This window comes from Solea senegalensis, linkage group LG8 (assembly GCF_019176455.1).
Source record: "Solea senegalensis isolate Sse05_10M linkage group LG8, IFAPA_SoseM_1, whole genome shotgun sequence".
NCBI lineage: Eukaryota > Metazoa > Chordata > Actinopteri > Pleuronectiformes > Soleidae > Solea > Solea senegalensis.
Window position 1 is genome coordinate 7,137,999 of NC_058028.1, and position 17,765 is coordinate 7,155,763.

Here is a 17,765-nt window from a genome sequence, read left to right on the forward strand (position 1 = left end):
GTGTCTAATTGTGCATATAAATACTCAGAGTATAAGCCCTGTAGTAGTGGTGTTTAAAGATATGAGTAGATATTTGGTTAAAAATGAGTACATCTGTTTTTGAATGTTAATATAATGGTCGTGTGAACCTTGTTTTATCAACAGGAAACATGGGGAATCTCCAGGGCTCCCAGATACTTGTTTCCCAAGGCTCCGTTGGCCCTCACAGTGATCCACAAAGCCCTATGGGTATTATAAATCAAGGTCAACCACATATGTCACATGAAGCCTCAGGACCTGTACTTTCTTCCCCAAACCATATGGGTATACCTGCCATGAATTCTGCCATGATGGGGGGAGGTGCACCTGATGGAATGGGACCCTGCAATATTTCACCCATATCTCAAAACCAGATGGCAGGTTTTCCTCGCATGCACCCACCATCTCATGGGCCCATGCACTCACCTATCGGAGGAATGGCACAGAATTTCTCTCAGTCTAATGAGGATAGTCTGCCACCCCAGCAGTTACATTTGCTTAGCAAAGGTCATTCTCACCAACGCTCTTCTCAACACCCAGACTCATTTGCCTCCTTGCCCATGGGTGAGGGCCCAGATCTGAGTGAAGTCATACGACCCACTCACTCGGGGATTCCTGAGTTTGATCTCTCCCGCATAATTCCTTCTGATAAACCTAGTAGCACTCTTCAGTATTTCCCCAAGAGTGAGCAACATCAGAATCCACATCAAGGGCCACCATCCCAGCAACCAACTCAACAGCAGCTCCTTAAACAACTGTCGTCTTCTTGCCCTCCACACAGCAGTGGCCATTCTTCCAACCCCCACTTAGCAAACTTACAGAATATGATGGCTGAACAGCAGCTTCCTCCTCACCCTTCACATGGTGGAATACGCCAAAGCATGGGTATTCCTCAAGGGGGATCTAGGGGTATGGTTCCTGGTGGGGGCATGGGCCCAATGTGCCCCCCTGGACATATGATGGGAAGGACAGGAATGGGTCCTCAACAGCAGCTTCAGCAACAGCAAGCCATGATGGCCAATAGCCTTCTCCACCACTCATCCAATCCATATCCTGGCATGATGTCCTCCCAGCAGCACCCACACAATCTGATGGCACAACAAAACATAATGATGATGCAGGCTAAGCAGCGAAGCATGTCAATGCCAGGGGATCCGTTCGGGCCCCAGGGCCCTCTAATGTCCCCTCAGGGTCCCATGATGGCCCCTCCCCATCCACAGTCAGGTATGATGGCCCCACAATCTCTCAGACAGCGGGGAATGTCTCTGGACAGTCCCATTGGCTATGGACCTGGAGGCATGGCCAATATGCCATTCTGATCCAGCTCACATGAGCTTTAAAGAAAAAAGTGACCAGTAGGTTACATTTCCAATGCGTCCAAACTTTTTCATCAGTGTAATTCTTGCGGTTGTTTGAAAAGTGGAATGTAAAAACAATGCATCAGTGAAAATCTAATCCATTTTAGATGACCGCTGATCAGAAATTTAATATTTAAAAGCACTGTAACATGGTTCAATAAGAAATCTGAAGCCATTTTCTAAAATACTGTAAAATATGTATATTTCAAAGATGTGTGTATTTGTTGTGGGAACAGAGTGGCGGTCAGGAGAGGAGTGCCTCAAATTTATATTTGTTTTAATATCACTGATTTATTTTCTGCAACTACCAAACTGTTGTGCAAAGGAGTTATATATGTATGTATATGTGCGTGTGTGTGTGTATGTATATATACAGTATGTATACACTCATATACATACATATACACATACAATATATACTTGCTGTATATAAGATGCAATTTGTGATTGCTTGCAGTTGTTCTGTATAACTGTGTTTAATAGAAGTCTAAAAATAGAATAATAATGATCTCGAAGGGTTTTTTTGTTTATTGTGTCGTCAGTTACTATGTTTTGATAACAGTGAAAGGGGCCGAGATGATTGTATAATATATGAAATCTTTATTAAGTTCAATTAGCAGTTGCTCATATACAAGCAAAAACGGAGTCAGACAATAAAAAACATTTCTTGACTGGGTAAATAAAAAATAATAAAATGCAATCCAAGTAGCAATGGGTACTGTATTTTCAGAACATGTGGTAACATTCATCATTACAGGTGAAACAAGCATTTTATGTAACTGACATCATCATGTAAGAGTTTAATAGCTGTGTTAGATCACATTATTGAGCTTAGGTTTGTTGCTCCATCAGAAGTAGATGGTCGACTATGACCTTGGTTCCTGTTGAATGGCAGACAAACAGGGCTGCATCCAAGTTCCAAAAGCAACCGATTCAACTCGTTGCGAAACTTCACCCCAACAAAGGCATACAGGAAAGGATTCAGGCAACTGTGTGAGTAACCAAGGCCATTTGTCAAATCAAGGGCTGTTTGCAGGAGGACATAAGATTCACAGCGTTTGTATTTGATAACCTCTAGGTCTACTAGAGTTTGTATCAGCAAGGTGATATTGTATGGGAGCCAACAGAAGCAAAAGACAAGAGTGAGAAGTAAAGCCAATCGAATGGCCCCTTGCTTTGTTTGGCTTTTCTGACTCCTGCGCAAAGTAACTACCACTGCTGTGTAGCAGTAGCTCATGATAGCCAGGGATAGGAAAAAGCAAACATGGTCGAAGACTCTGTTGGTCAAAAGCCAGTTGTGTGCATGGAGCTCTAGATGATAATAGAAACAGGAGAAACGAGATGCGTTTGCGCGTTCCTCTTTCACAGTAAGAAATGCAACATTTGGTAGTGATAAACCCAAACACACCAGCCATAATATACTGCACGTTATATGCACGGTTCTCGGGCGTCGGTTTCTCATGCTTGGAATGGCGTGAACAATCGCCAAATATCGATCAAACCCTATGCAAGCCAAAAGGAAACTCCCACAGAGGAGATTGAGACATTTCACCAGGCCCATCAATTTGCAGAGCATTTCCCCAAACAGCCAGCCAGTAACATATTCAACCACATAGAAAGGAAATGTCATAAGGAGCAAGAGGTCAGCCACAGCGAGGTGTAGTAGGTAGATTTCGGTAATGCGTAGGAGACGCCGGCATCTCAGGAGGACCGTTATCATCAGACCATTACCGACCACACCCAGCAGAAAGATCAAGCTGTAAAGCACCGGCTGGAACCCAACAGCAACGTTCTGCTCATCCATACAGGCAAACATCATTGATCCCGAGCTATTCATGTAATCGTAGTCTGTGCTGTTCTCGTCTTCAGGTTCTTCCAGCTTTAAACACAAAGAGAAATGGATGAGCGATTTTATTTGAATGAAATCATTACAGTAAGTGAATAGCTGTTATTGCTGTGGGATACTGTAAAATTGGCTTAATCTTAACAGGGATTTCTTGATTACAAAATGAAAAGAATTAGAAGAGAGTTAAATAGCTGTAGTATTCTTAAAATTGTGCAGGGATGACTAGATTCACTTCCTGTTTACACTATGTGACAATGGATATACTGTATATGTATTCTAATAATTTGACGCTTTACAACTTGACGATGTTTAAACTACAATTTATTGTGTTAATCAGATTTACAAATGTAGTTTGGTGTAAATCATCGGTGACTAGGGAATAGAATTCATCACCCTGCTGTCCTTAAATGTTATATAATATGCAAATTTGGGGCTTTCCTCATTGCTTATATCCGTTGAGAAGCATACACCCACATTAACCAAAACACATTTGTTTAGGATGTTTTGAGGGGTGTTTTCTGGTTAAGTGATTCACACCAAACCAAGTGTGTTTTGTTTCTCAACTTAGTGTTTATTTAAAAATCAGGTAGTTTAAATAATCATTTAAATAATTGGAAGCAGCTATAGGACTGCTTTCTTTACAGTACCAGGTGCTGTGGTTGTAAATAATACAATATTATGCCGCATGTGTAAAATAGTACATTATCATTACATATCTGCTGGATTTGATGACAGAATAAATAAAATAATCTTAACCTGCTGTTTACAATGACACCCATCCTTGTTTAAATGAATTAAATTAAATGAACATCCTCATGTGTTAGAATATCTAAACTTAAACATAGCATAGAATGTGACTTAATAAATGGTAATTAAATAAAACCTTTTAAGAGATGTAGTAGAAGTAATCGTTGGTAATAAATTAACAATTGACTTAAAGAAAATTTTGATTGCATTACCTTAAATTCTGTAAAAGTCAAAGTCACTGCCATCCTGGTAGATCTTCGTCACTTGAATCTCACACTGCTGTAGTGAAATGTGATTTACTTCCTGTTAGTGCAGGTTCTTATGTTTTTGCTCTGATGGCTTATTCCCTGGGGAGGTATCTATTTTTGTATATATTCAAGTCGAGACAGCAGCTGGACAGCAGCTTTCACTGTTGAGAAGGCAAGAATAGTAATTCAATTCCAGGTAACCTCAGCTTACAGTATTAAATAATTCCACTGAACTAGTGTATTTCTGACAATAACCTACATGTCCCATTACAAACTGTCCTGGAATGTAATATCCAGTCATGCTGTAACAACAAGAATGCCCAGGTGTTGCGAGATTGCCTTAAACATCAGCGTCATCATTCAGCTTTGTCACTGGCATCAAAACATCTCAGAGATAAAACTTGACCAAACGTCACACATTGGTGGCTATAGTGGCTAGCACCATTGCCCTTACAGCAAAAAGACCAGGGTTTGTGACCCGGTCCAACCAAGGGCCTTTCTGTAAGCAGTTTGCATGTACTTTCACCCTGTGTCAGCTGGGATTGGCTCCAGCTGCCCCTGACCCTCATGTGGAGGATAAAGCAGTAGAAAATAAATGAATACTTTTGTACAGTATGGTTAACCAGATAATTATGGGTGGTGGAAGGCCACTGAGGTACTTTTGAACAGGACACTTCACTCCTATCTGCTTCCATGACCAGCAGCAGGTCAGACTGTGGTTGTACTGGGAATGAAATGCTTTTCAAGCCTCACTTTTATTTTTATTCCTTATTATTGCCTTTGCAGGAAGAAAACCTGAGTGTGCATGGGTTTTCTCCGGGTTCACCGGTTTTCTCCCACAGTCCAAGAGAAATTGGACCCTCTAAATTGACTGTAGGTGTGAGAGTGGATGGTTGGTTGTCTCCCTGTGGCCCTGTGATGGACTGGCTACCTGTCCAGGGTGTACTCCACCTTTCGCCCTATGTCGCTGGGATTGGCACCAGCAGCCATGTTGAGGATAAAATGATAGAAGATGCATGGACGGACATTATTCCCCCTCTTCCCTTAATCGTTTTGGATTCTCCTGAACAAAGGAACAAAGGCCACAAAACAAAACAAAGGACAATTTATGGAGTATTCCATCCACATGACCTAATTTACAGAGCAACTTTAATCACATCATCATACCATTAATTGTTTGTTACTGTTATTTTTGAAACCTAATGCCAAAAGTGAGACATACCAGAGAAGACCCACACTTTTGGACTCACTGATCTCTTGACACAGCCTGTAAGCATTTAGTATTTCACATCTCATGTGAAGCAGCTTGTGATAAGGGATACTTTTACATGACAGGGAGTGATCTGATCTGACCGCTCCAGAAACAATAACTGCATGCACCGCTTGTTAAAACTGCAACCCATTTGCATTTTCACGTTATTCCGTTATTAAAAGTGGAAATCTAGAGGGAGCATCCGTCCTTTGTGGTGCGTGGAGCCTTGATTTGAAATGATATCAGCTGATCCTTTGGATGTGGGCGGGTTCAAATACGAGTGGAAGCCATCTTGAACGGCTGTTTGTCAAGAGTCGTTCGTAGTCAGCTAAAAATTGATTACACTACTCGAACACCACGTAGGGAATCCGTTAATGCAGTTATCCGAGGTAAATGTTCGCACGTCCGAAATATGTCGAGTCCTAATGTGTTGTTGTCTAACAGTTCGTTCATGTGCGGTCACGTACGGCGTCAGTGTCAGCTGCAATGTTATTTCGCCATCGCTGGCCAGTTTGTGTTAGCTTGCTAGCAGACCTAGCACGTCAGCCGAATCGGTCCGGAATAATGATGTTATAACTGGTGGCGGATATCTGCTCTGTCTTTTAAGTTGAATTCGAAAAATACGCATCGTGTATTATGGATTATAATTTAATAAGATACTGTTCAAATAAACAGGAGCCGTTATCGTACCGCCGACTACCGACGCAGCAAGTTAGCACAAAGCTAAACCTTCATGTGCTAGTACTGATAAACTAATAGCACAACACTAGCTGTCCTTTAGTTGATTGAATAAACGCACTCAACATACTCTTGGTTATTCATATATATAGATATTTCTGAGCTACACTTGTCAGACTTGAGTGGCGACACTGAGGACGGATACGCGTCGGTGTCATATCTACGTTAATGGCTAAATCTACCATTGCGTCGGCGAACGACTGCTAGGCCAGCCATTTACTGATAAAGTTATCGATCAGCGAGTTGGTAACCCGACAAGTGTCCTGTCAGTGTTCAAACACAACTGTCTGTCCCACGCCTCGTAGTTTTATTTAGCCACACATGTCCATTTTTTAATCGTGTAATTGTCTAACGATGTCTTTCTCGTTTCCAGGGTTGGAAACACCAGACTAAGGACGCAGTGGCTCAGTGAATCTAACGAGGATGGCTAGCTGAACAGGCGGCTACCACTGAAAAGATAGTGATTACTCCTTGGTGTATGGCTTTCCTGACAACATTGACAGGTTCCATTAATGCCAAGGTCAAATTTTCAAAAGGAACCTGTGCTTAGAAGTCGAACAAAATTGGAAAGTAGATTTGGTTTCCTGACACTTGATGTCAGAGAGGCAGTACTGTCGAAGATTTTGGCACTTAACTTAAATATAATTGAAGTCTCAAGAGGGGAAGGACGTTTTGTGGGGTTCTAGTATATTGGACTGACGCCATCCAGAGACTGCGGAGAGGTTTCATTGCTATTGGAACACAAACAGAAAGCAAAGATGAGCACGGCCAGGACAGAGAACCCAGTGATTTTGGGATTGTCAAATCAGAATGGACAGCTCAGAGGCTCGGTGAAGCCTGCTGGAGCACCAGGTGGAGGTGGAGGAGGCCCACAGCTACTCAACCAGATGAAAGGCACAATCAACAATGGGAATTCCCAGCCAGCCCCCACAACTGATGGTGTCATCAAGTAAGTAATGTGAATCTGTAAATCCAAGAATTTGGACTTGATTTGTTATGCTGTACTTACTGACACACAACTGCTCTCCACAGGCCTGGAGATGACTGGAAGAAAAGTTTAAAATTGCCCCCAAAGGACACGAGGATGAAAACTTCGGTTGGTTCAATGCAGTTTTCCTATTATTCAGATGAAAGTAACACAAACTGGAAATTGAAATAATAAGCATGTGCCTTTGACAGGCAGACTTGCAAATAAATTGAATGTTCAGTTTTTGATAATGCTTATTAGCATTTCTTTAAGCATTTTTTTTTTAAATGTGTGCCCCAATGTGTTCCGATCCTGCAGCTCTTCTACACATGCTAGTAAATGGTAAAAAAATATTCTTTTATAAAAGGCACTGCCTTATGTTACTGATGTAATCATGTACCATAAATAAATCCTTACAATATACATGCATCAACTATTAGTGTAAATATTAGCCTTACATTACACTATCATGTGTGCAGTACTAATGTGGTCATTTAAAAAAGACAAACACAAAACTTGCTGTTCTACCATGTACATATTCATTTTAACAGAATTCTCAGGTCAAATGTAATTTCAGATCAATATTTTACAAGCTGATGGTGTGTTTACATCTTAAGAACCAAGTGACTGACTTGCTAATAATTTTACAGGATGTGACTGCAACAAAAGGCAACGAGTTTGAAGATTATTGCCTGAAGAGGGAGCTGCTAATGGGAATCTTTGAGATGGGCTGGGAAAAGCCATCTCCAATTCAGGTAGTTTAACTCACGATATGTATCACGTCAGTATTTCTGTCGAGCTTAAAGGTTTCCTCTTCACTCTGAAGTAAAATGTAAAGGTACCAAAATGTAAAGATACTATTGTTTTAAATATTGTTTGTTTTTGTACAAGTGGAGTAGACATTAGGTGCCAAAATGTCTACTTTACCCAGTCATAAATGTAGCCCCATTAATAACGGTTGTTGCTGCTTTTTGTGCAGGAGGAAAGCATTCCCATTGCACTGTCAGGAAGGGATATTTTGGCTAGAGCCAAGAATGGCACGGGAAAGAGTGGAGCCTACCTCATTCCCTTACTTGAACGCATTGACCTGAAGAGGGACTGCATACAAGGTAAGCGCTAGTTTTCAGCTACAGTTTACCCTCACAGTAACTGTCAGAAACCTACAAAAATGGCTGGGTACAAATATTTTAATACTTAATGCTATTTAGCAGTTTTTGTGGAACTTCTATTATAGAGTAAATGCAGAGGCTTACATATTCTTAACAGTCAGCTAAGGCAGCTCAATGCCAAATATCCAGTTCTGTCCTTAAAATGTAATAATTGCCAGTTTTAGTTGTGGTTTGTTGAATGGCACAATGATTAATCCACTGAGAAGGTTATTGTGACCTTATTTTTGTGATGAAGTGATAAACATAAGTTAAATGATCATCTACTGCGTGTAAAAACTTTTGTTGCCACTGTATGTAATGCGTCTAACTGGTATGACTGGATTTATTTCAAAGGTGGGAAAAGGCTTTGTTCATGAGTCTAAAGTAAGACTGATCTGGCTCAGATTTAAAAATGGCTGTGTAAATATTAATAAAAGAACATCTTATTGTCTTTTCAGCTTTGGTCATAGTGCCCACCAGAGAACTGGCTCTGCAAGTTAGCCAAATATGCATCCAGGTCAGCAAACACATGGGTGGAGTGAAAGTGATGGCAACCACAGGTGGAACCAACTTGCGTGATGACATTATGAGACTCGATGAAACAGGTAAAATTAATTTACTTGCATTGTTCAATCTGTTTGGTTTGGCAGACTCAAAGAATGTATGTTCATTATTCATCCATGCCAGTAAATGGAAATTGAAGACAAAATATGTATTTGTGGTAGGATATGAACCAATGTTTTCTCAGAACCATTTATTGTTTTAATTGTATGTAAGACCTTAATTATTAACGACACCAGTTCATGGGTTTGATGAAAATTGAGTGAGATGTGTCCTGATGACAAGCTACGGTATTGTCCCTGGTGTTTGAACAGCAGTGGGTGACAGGTGGTTTTGATTGCTCTAATGTGGCAGCAACAACAAACACAAACTATGTACCTGGTTGAATATTGCCAAGTTACTTCATATTTTCTCTTTAAAAGCTGAACCTGTTTTTTTTTCTGCTTTGTTGCAAATGGTTGAAAATTAACAAATGCAATCCTTAGAATCAGGATTTACTGAATGTAATGTTGCTAATTTAACAACATTTTTATTTGTCTTACAGTACACGTGGTCATTGCTACACCTGGGAGGATTTTAGACCTCATCAAGAAAGGAGTGGCCAAAGTCAATCAAGTGCAGATGGTTGTTCTGGATGAAGTGAGTTTAATGTCTACATTTTGTTTTGTTATGAACCAAGTTGCTTTTTCTTTTTTTTTTTTTAAAGTGATGCGTTAGGCAGTTGCTGAAGGAAGTCTCTCAAAATGCCTTTCCCCTTGTGTCCTTCTGTTCAACAGGCTGACAAACTCTTGTCTCAGGACTTTGTTGTCATGATGGAGGATATGCTGAGTTTCCTGCCCAAACAGAGGCAGATCCTGCTTTATTCTGCAACCTTCCCTCTCAGTGTCCAGAAGTTTATGGTACATTTGTGTGTGTGTTGCAAGTTCCAATTGGCTGATACCATTTATAAAACAAAGCAGGTGGATTCTAACCAATGTTTTCCTCCATGTTGTAGAATGCTCATTTGCAGAAACCCTATGAGATCAACTTAATGGAGGAGCTTACACTGAAGGGTGTGACTCAGTATTACGCTTATGTAACTGAAAGGCAAAAAGTCCATTGCCTTAACACCTTGTTCTCCAGGGTAAGTGTTGTCTTTGTGCTTTTTATGATGCTGTTTTAATAACCTGAATCATTGAGCTTCATAAAAAGCTGTAGATACAAACTTTGAACAGGGGTGTTGTCAATTTACTGTAGTCTAGAATCTGTTAAATTATATTTCTACTTCAAGAAATCACCCTTGTATTCACCATTTTCTTTTTTTTTTCCCAGCTCCAAATCAACCAGTCTATAATCTTCTGCAACTCCTCTCAGAGAGTGGAGCTCCTTGCCAAGAAGATCTCACAGCTTGGTTATTCATGTTTCTACATTCATGCCAAGATGAGACAGGTCAGCTCAGTGAATACTGCCTGAGAAATGCTCGTTTACCAGCTTCAGACTCGATACCAGCTAGTTCTACCTTCAGTGCACAGGGTTCGAGGTTCATCATGTAGATTTTCATGTGCAGTGACACTTCACACCACTGCTCTATTTTGGGAGCATGACTGCCACTGCCAGTGGCTTTTTGTGTGTCCTGACACATTTTGGACCCTGCTGAGTAATTTGTGTTTCATGGTTTATTGCACTGTAAACAAATGTATTCAGCTTTTACAGCCTTGTCTAGCAAACTAGTCAATTATGGAGATGCACATGAGCTGGTAATGTACAGTACCTATGAGGTTCATATTCAGTTTCCTGTGGGCCCTTTTTTAACAACGGCATCAATGCATCTCTCCAAATGTGTCTAGCGTGACCTTGTTATTGGATCCTTCCTTGCTGGAATTCATTTGTTTTCCAACTGTTTCAGCTATGAGTTTGAGCAGGGCAAGTATGTTGATGGAACCAGTGTGGTGCACAGGTTAAAGTTAATATTGTGGCCGTCTTCTCAAATTAAATGTGCAAATCTTAACGTAATTTTCTTTTATCATTGAAGTCACAGACAGTTTTCTTGAACCACTGTGTCCTTTTTGTGAAAAATGTGGATACCTGAATTTAAGGTGGTCTGCTTGTAACCCTATCGGATGATACTAGGTTTTAATGTTAAGTAATGTGGCTTCTAAATGCACTTCTTTCTTCTTCTCTAGGAGCACCGCAACCGCGTTTTCCACGATTTCAGAAACGGCTTGTGTCGGAACCTTGTCTGCACTGGTAAGTGGGAGAGCCGTGCACATTATCGTTTGCCTTATCGTTTGCCCACCTCAATTTAATTTAATTTAATTTAAGCCACTTTTTTTCAAATGCTTTTTGGCCTCCTTTCATTGAACGTATTGTTTAAAACATTTTTGCCACACCACCAGCACTGTAGATGGAAGGGAAATGTTTAACTATGGACAGCTTATTGTTCACAGGAGGTGGTAAAGGTTCTGACAGTTTGTGCCACACATACTGTGTGAAATTTTAACTTCCGTTTCATGGTTAAGAGCTTCAAGGAAGTGAAACTTAAATGAGTCATAAATGCTTTTGAGCATACATGCATGCTCACAAATGCTTTTACAGGTTCCATATTAGCTAGAGTTGACTCACTACCCTAACCCATGTCTGTTTTTGTTTTTTCTTCAGTTTTTACATTCTGTGTAAGTTTGCAGTGTCTTGAAATAAATATGTGGTGTTTTGTAGGTTGTGATTTATTCTTTTTTTTCCCCCTTTAGACCTCTTTACAAGAGGAATTGACATTCAAGCTGTGAATGTTGTGATCAATTTTGACTTTCCCAAGCTTGGAGAAACATACCTTCATCGCATTGGTAGATCTGGTAAGAGCCTACAGTGCTTTTTTTTGTTTGTTTTTATTCCTTCTTTGTGTTGGTACAAGATTATTCATTTGCAAATCATTAAATAGTGGAATGATTTAATTTGTGACATTGTTACTCTTCAGGCCGCTTTGGACACTTGGGCCTTGCCATCAACCTCATCACCTATGATGACCGCTTCAACCTGAAAGGGATCGAGGAGCAGCTTGGAACAGAGATCAAGCCCATCCCTGGCATCATCGACAAGAGCTTATATGTGGCAGAGTACCACAGTGAGAGTGGTGAAGAAGTCAAGCCTTGAGCCAGTGAGTATTCGCACACTTATAACCACACAGACAGTTGTAGTGCTGTATTTGGCCCTTTTTTTTAATATTGACCATTTGCTCATAGGTGACTATTCTGATAGTTGGATACAAATGTTAAAGGGGACATATTATGCAAATCAACTTTTTAATCCTTTGAATACTTACATTTGGGACTCTGGAGGCCCTACCAGTCGCCAAAGTGTGGAAAAAGAATACTCAGTCCTTTTATTGTGGTCCCCCTTAGTGTAAGTATAGGCGATAAAACATGCAATGTTGAATTCCCTTGCGCATTGTGACGACAGAATGCGCATTTCACCGCAAATGTTGCCACCCCACCAGTAAGTTTACTTCAAGAGCTCCACCTTAGCTCCATCTTGTCCCTATAAAATGCGAGAGTGCAGGCAGGCGAGGGAGGAATAGCGGTATTATGTCAACTCGGAGGGACAAGTGTGCTGTTCGTGGCTGCACAGTGTTTTACACAAACTTCCAGCCTCAGAGGATTTGTGTGTCCAGTGGATATATTTTATATATGAAACTAATGTGTTTCGGACGTACAAACACACATTTTTAGGAAAAGGTCAAATAGCTCATAACTGACCATACCCATTGGAAAATTGGGTATAATATTTCCCCTTTATTAATAGTATTTTTATTTTGTGGGAATAAATGAAAGAAACGTTTAATATGTACAGTTTCCTAGAACACTTAAAAAAGCTTTGACAAGACTTTTGATACAGTGCCCTCATGTTCAGAAACGGAACGATATTTTTTAAATGTCATCAAATAACCTAATTATGTTTCAAATGACAAAAAGAAGCCAGAATGGACCATGTCCAAGTGAAAGCAGCTGTGCTAACTGCCTGTATGCGTTGCCACATAACAAGAGAGTAAACAAATAAATGAGAGGATTTGGCGTTGAAGCGAAAAGCACAATTACTCGCTCCTCTTTCCCTATGAAGTCAATCCCGTTACTCTGACATGCAATAAGAAGTAAAAAGTTTGCCAAATTAATGTAAAAGGTGAAGTAGCATTCAATTCACTCTTGTCTAATTAAATGTTGCTCTCCTTCTCCCTAGATCAGTCCATCCTCCATTCTCCCACATACCTATTTCACCCTCACCCACCCCACCCACCCTGTCCTGGATCTTTTTTCTTTTTCTTTTTTTAAATGTACAGTTTCTGTCCGTCTTTTTTTGGATGCTACCATAAGGAACGTGTATTTTGATGGATTCATTTTTGGAAGAACTCATTTGCCCTGTTTCAGGGCTACATGCTGCACCACCACACCTGAAGACGTACGCACCGTGAGGAAAGCACGGGACCAAGGAGAAAAATCAGTGCACGATTCATATCGGCTATTGACACAAAGCCAGCGCCAACAGACCCCACCCTCCCATTCTCCACCTTTTTATTTCTTGAAAGTTTTAACCAATTTGTATCAAGTGCCTTAACAAGCCGTTCAACTCATTCTAAAGGTAATAACTCGTCCTAGTCCTTTCATAGAGCTCACTCAAAACACACTTTCACCTAATTGAAAAGTTGTTACACTAATGCCTGACCACCCAGGTGAATACATTACCATGTTTGTTTGTTTCATCCGTTTTGAAAAGAATGGAAACGATGAGGGATACCGGTCATCTTATTTCTCTCCATTTGCTGGCTTTGCTGCACTCGAGTCTGGCTGATCAGTGAGGACAAAACTTGGATTTTTTTCCATGGACAGAGATGCCGGATTATTTTCCAAGACACAGCCAGACTGTCCAGTTGCTCGTGCAGAAGCGTTTGCTTCTAAAAGACCCAGACCCTTTCCTCCGTCTTCAGTCAGAACACTACAAAACAAAAAAAGCAGCATCTCAACACCATGAGTCATGAGGATTCCAGTTTTGGTGGAATTTAATCAGAGGGACTTTCCTTGTATTTGTTTTTTTGTTTTTTTTTGTCCTGTGTTTCACCTTCCTATGGATGGCCATGCTTAATTCTGCAAGACGTGCAGTAGACGTGGGGTGCACCATACACCTTGTGTATATACCTTAATTTTAAGATTGTTTTAAACTAGTTGAAAAGGCTGGCTGACAAGCTGCAAGTTTGTTTTTTCCTCCCCTTTCTTCTCTCTTGTTAGCACTGGAGGCTTTTTTTTTTTCCTTGACTGCCAGTTTGTTTGATCTGCAATATCGGCCTTTGACTTTATTTATAATTTTAAAACAAATTGCAGACTTTATTGAGAATCTAAACATTGAAATGACCTTGTGCAAGAAATGTTTTTTCGGAGGCAGAGTTCATTGCGGATAATCTTTTTAGCCCCTCCACATGTAATGGCTAGTGCAATTCTTCGAAGCTGCACTTACAAGTGAGATCGTTTTAAAGAATCACCCTAATTCTCCTGCTGCCAGTGTTAACAAGTGTCGGGTCTCGGCAAATGGCTCTGTTAAGCTTGTGCGTTTTGAGTAAAATGAATTATTTTGTTGTCACCAGCCTGAACTAGTGAAACTGACTCTTGAGACTCACTCCAGGATCTCCAGGTATGGTGAGTCTTTTCTTCAAAAAGGACATATTCTATCTTGTAGGCGTACTACACCTCGCTGCAGTGCAGCTGAATTGGCAGAGAATTAGCTTTCTGGAGGAGGTATTAGCTGTTACGTTGACCTGTGCTCTTTAAGCACAGTTACATTACAAACGTTGGGCAGGATGCTGCGTTTTTATTTCCATATTATTTTTTAGTTTTTCTTGTCGAATAGTGCCGGCCTCATGCATCAAAACAAACCATCGGACCCTAAAATGTAGCAGGAATTCATTCTCTGTGCTTTTGCGATTTTTGGCTGGCGTTCGTACAACCAGCTAACAAAAGGATGCTTTTTCTGGAAAACAACCTGAGCCGGTTGGACTGCACTTAAAACACACAGAGATATGGCTTCAGGCAATAAAACTCACTGCACTGGGTTTTTTTTTTTGTACACTCACGATGCTCAAAAGGGGGAAAGAAGTGTACATTGGTGCAGATATTAAGAGGCCGTGAAGGAGGGAATGGGCATGAAGGATTACAAAATTACTGTTAGACTGCTTGTTTAAGGAAAAAAACTTGGGCACCTCAGTCTGCTGAGGTTACAGCTTTTTTTTTGTAATTTTCTCTGCCCTCTTTTGCTTTGAACTTTTGGGTAACCTATTTTTGGGTTGAGATTTTTTTTGCTTTTTTTATGCAACATTACAGCCTCGATTTGCATTAAAGTTCCCTGATCACTCATGCGTGGCCAGAAACATTGTGCAAAACTAGGTTCCCCTTTATTATGGTGAGATGCTCTCCCAACGGTTCTAAACAATGAGAAATGTTATGCACATTTAGTTTAAGCTATTTTTAAAACGATCAGTGTGAAAATGTTAAGTTGAAGATGACCTTTTTTTCATTGTTCAGAACTGTGATCCCTGTTCTCTCAATTTTGTTGTCGTCCCCCGGGTACTTGCACATTCAATTTGGCTGTTGGGAGTCTTTTTTTTTTTTTGGGGGGGTGGGGTTGGGTTCTTTAAAAATAAATAAAATTATTAAGACATTAGTTGAGTGAACAGGGATCAAATTTTTGCAGGCATTTGGCAGCTGTCTGCTTTTTGTCAGCCTGCTGGTTGTTATTGCCGCGTTGATGCTGTTTTATTTTTTTAAGGCAGCAAATCAACAACCTTTTCACACCTTGGTGAATCTCTTCCTTGTGATGAGAAGCTGCTTTTTCAACCAGCGGCTGTCAATGCAACCTTAAAGACTGAGACAAGAGCATCTCGCCCTCAGATTGGGTGACTAATTGGAAACTTTGTGTAACCAAAATCGTCTCATTCTTTAAGGTCCTTTTAAAAAAAAAAATTTGGGGTGGTTTGAAATTAGTGCACTTGCTGCCCTGATGCAGACGTTCGTCCTCGCTCTCTCAACAGTTGTGGAAACAGCTCTTGTGTGCTGATTTGCCATCGAGGAGGATGCGAGAGCGACTCCTCGTGAGTTTCCCTCAGAACTGCTGCATCAGTGGAACATAACGGGGAGGGGCCTTCGGGCGTAACAAAAGAAAAAAAGAAACAATGACATGATCCAAAGTTAAGATAATGGGTATAAAAAATGTTTGAACAAAGTTGCCCTTAGATTTGGATTCTTTCTCTTTTTTTCCTTTTCAAACGAAACTTAAAAGTGGAGTTCACCTTATTTGAAAAGAAAAAAGTATCCAAATTTAAGTGAAGAAATTGAAGCCTGAGTTCGTTTTTTTTATTTGTTGGACATTTGGTCATTATGTAATTGGCAGATTGTTCAGTGAAGCTAATTTTACAATGGACTTCAGTTCATAGGATGTCATGATTATTGGGCACATTTGGTTTAAAATAAAGCTCACTGACATTTATTGTGCGTGAAGTGTTTTTTGTTTGTTTTTCTTTTCTCTTGGGTGCAGTGTCCTGTAAAACCTGCTGGAGCTGTTTGCCGACGAAGCTGCTACGGTTTTGTTTCTCATGGGTTGATGTACACCTGACAGCCATAACATTATCAATTATCATCACCAATTGACAGCTTGGAGGAGTGATTTTCGTTGTTTTAATGCCGTTATCAGTACTGTTCTCCTCAGTGAGCAGGGAGCTGATTTCCCTGTTTAACTCCTTGTCAATGCTTGCCTGCTCGCTGGCTGTAAACTGTGGAATGGATTTCCTAAACGGAGGCGTGCGACGCTCCGCGGCTCATTGAGACATGCCTTGCCGTTCAGAAAATCCATTCTATTTTTTGCAGTCAGGGAATCACTTGTGGAGACATTTCAGCAGAGAAGCAGACGTACAGTTGGATCGGAAATTTCCGATCCGTGAATTACGTTTATATCAGAAACCGATACCCGATCGCATCAGCCCACTTCCTTGGTGTCCCGAGTACCTGATAAAATGGCTGGTGAGTATATGTTGTGAATATTTACGGTAGGTATTAACTGTTTTACACTGTGGATACACAAGCACTTTTATGTAAGGGGAGATAATTTATCTAAATATTGAATGTTTGCAAAGAACGCCATTGTGAGACTATTTGATCACCCAGTGGTAAAGTTGATATTGCATATTTGCCTCAAAGTAAGTTCACTGGTTGGGTTCATGGTTCAACACTGGGCTTTTCTGTGAGGATTTTGCATGTCGGAGCTCTCCAGCTTCCTCCCACAGTCCAAAATGATCTAGGTATTGGGTTAATTGGATAATGAAAAAGAAGTCATTCAAACAGAATGGAGGAATAGCGACTGTTTTTAAAAGTCATTTTAAATGTAAGCAGATTTCACTATCAGCCTCGTTTACCAGCTTTGAACTGAGTTTATTTGAGCTGGGTCGCTCTCACACAGTGTTGTGTGCTGTGGTCTATTGGCCTCCCAGATACAATAAGGACTTTTTAAATGACTTTGCTGATATCTTGGCTGAAATGATGCCTAAATATGACCGTGTCCTTATTGTCGGAGAGTTAAATGTTCATGTGTGTTGTCCTGAAAAGCCAATGGCTAAGGAATTCCTGCACCTCATCGACTCTTAATCTTGTGCAGTCTGTGTCTGGACACACGCTTGATCTTGTTGTGTCATATGGTTTGCCTGTTTTTAACCTTGAGATTTGTGATGCAGTGTTTTCTGATCACATGCCTGTGTTATTGGAGGAAGGACAAACTCCATGTGTCTTTCCAAACATTAAGTGACTGCTGGCGTCACTATCAGACAACCGTGAAAGATGCTAAAAGAAACCATTTCTCTGACATTATCCTGTCAAACCGTC

General features: G+C 40.5%; 3 protein-coding genes across 4 annotated transcripts in view; 2 read left to right on the forward strand and 1 right to left on the reverse strand.

The window, feature by feature from the left end:
* bcl9l (bcl9 like) overlaps positions 1 to 1,896 on the forward strand; it is a 30,360-nt gene extending 28,464 nt beyond the window's left edge. For both annotated transcript variants that reach the window (XM_044031883.1, XM_044031884.1), the window contains exon 9: positions 145 to 1,896. In XM_044031883.1, the coding sequence (XP_043887818.1) occupies positions 145 to 1,337 (1,193 nt within the window). In that variant the 3' untranslated portion in view covers positions 1,338 to 1,896. The remainder of the gene's footprint in view (positions 1 to 144) is intronic.
* Positions 1,897 to 1,959: 63 nt separating this feature from the next.
* Positions 1,960 to 4,256, reverse strand: LOC122773303 (C-X-C chemokine receptor type 5). The gene is made up of 2 exons (XM_044031885.1): positions 4,182 to 4,256; positions 1,960 to 3,255 (listed from the first exon to the last, which is right to left on the reverse strand). Exons 1-2 carry the CDS (start codon positions 4,212 to 4,214, stop codon positions 2,194 to 2,196), a joined length of 1,095 nt encoding a protein of 364 aa, XP_043887820.1. The 5' UTR covers positions 4,215 to 4,256; the 3' UTR covers positions 1,960 to 2,193.
* A 1,476-nt stretch (positions 4,257 to 5,732) lies between these two features.
* On the forward strand, positions 5,733 to 16,380 carry ddx6 (DEAD (Asp-Glu-Ala-Asp) box helicase 6). Its single transcript, XM_044032087.1, has 14 exons — positions 5,733 to 5,858; positions 6,581 to 7,156; positions 7,240 to 7,303; positions 7,825 to 7,929; positions 8,154 to 8,283; positions 8,781 to 8,927; positions 9,428 to 9,522; positions 9,660 to 9,782; positions 9,878 to 10,006; positions 10,195 to 10,311; positions 11,046 to 11,109; positions 11,610 to 11,711; positions 11,834 to 12,013; positions 13,090 to 16,380. Exons 2-13 carry the CDS (start codon positions 6,966 to 6,968, stop codon positions 12,007 to 12,009), a joined length of 1,443 nt encoding a protein of 480 aa, XP_043888022.1. The 5' UTR covers positions 5,733 to 5,858; positions 6,581 to 6,965; the 3' UTR covers positions 12,010 to 12,013; positions 13,090 to 16,380.
* Positions 16,381 to 17,765: the final 1,385 nt, after the last annotated feature.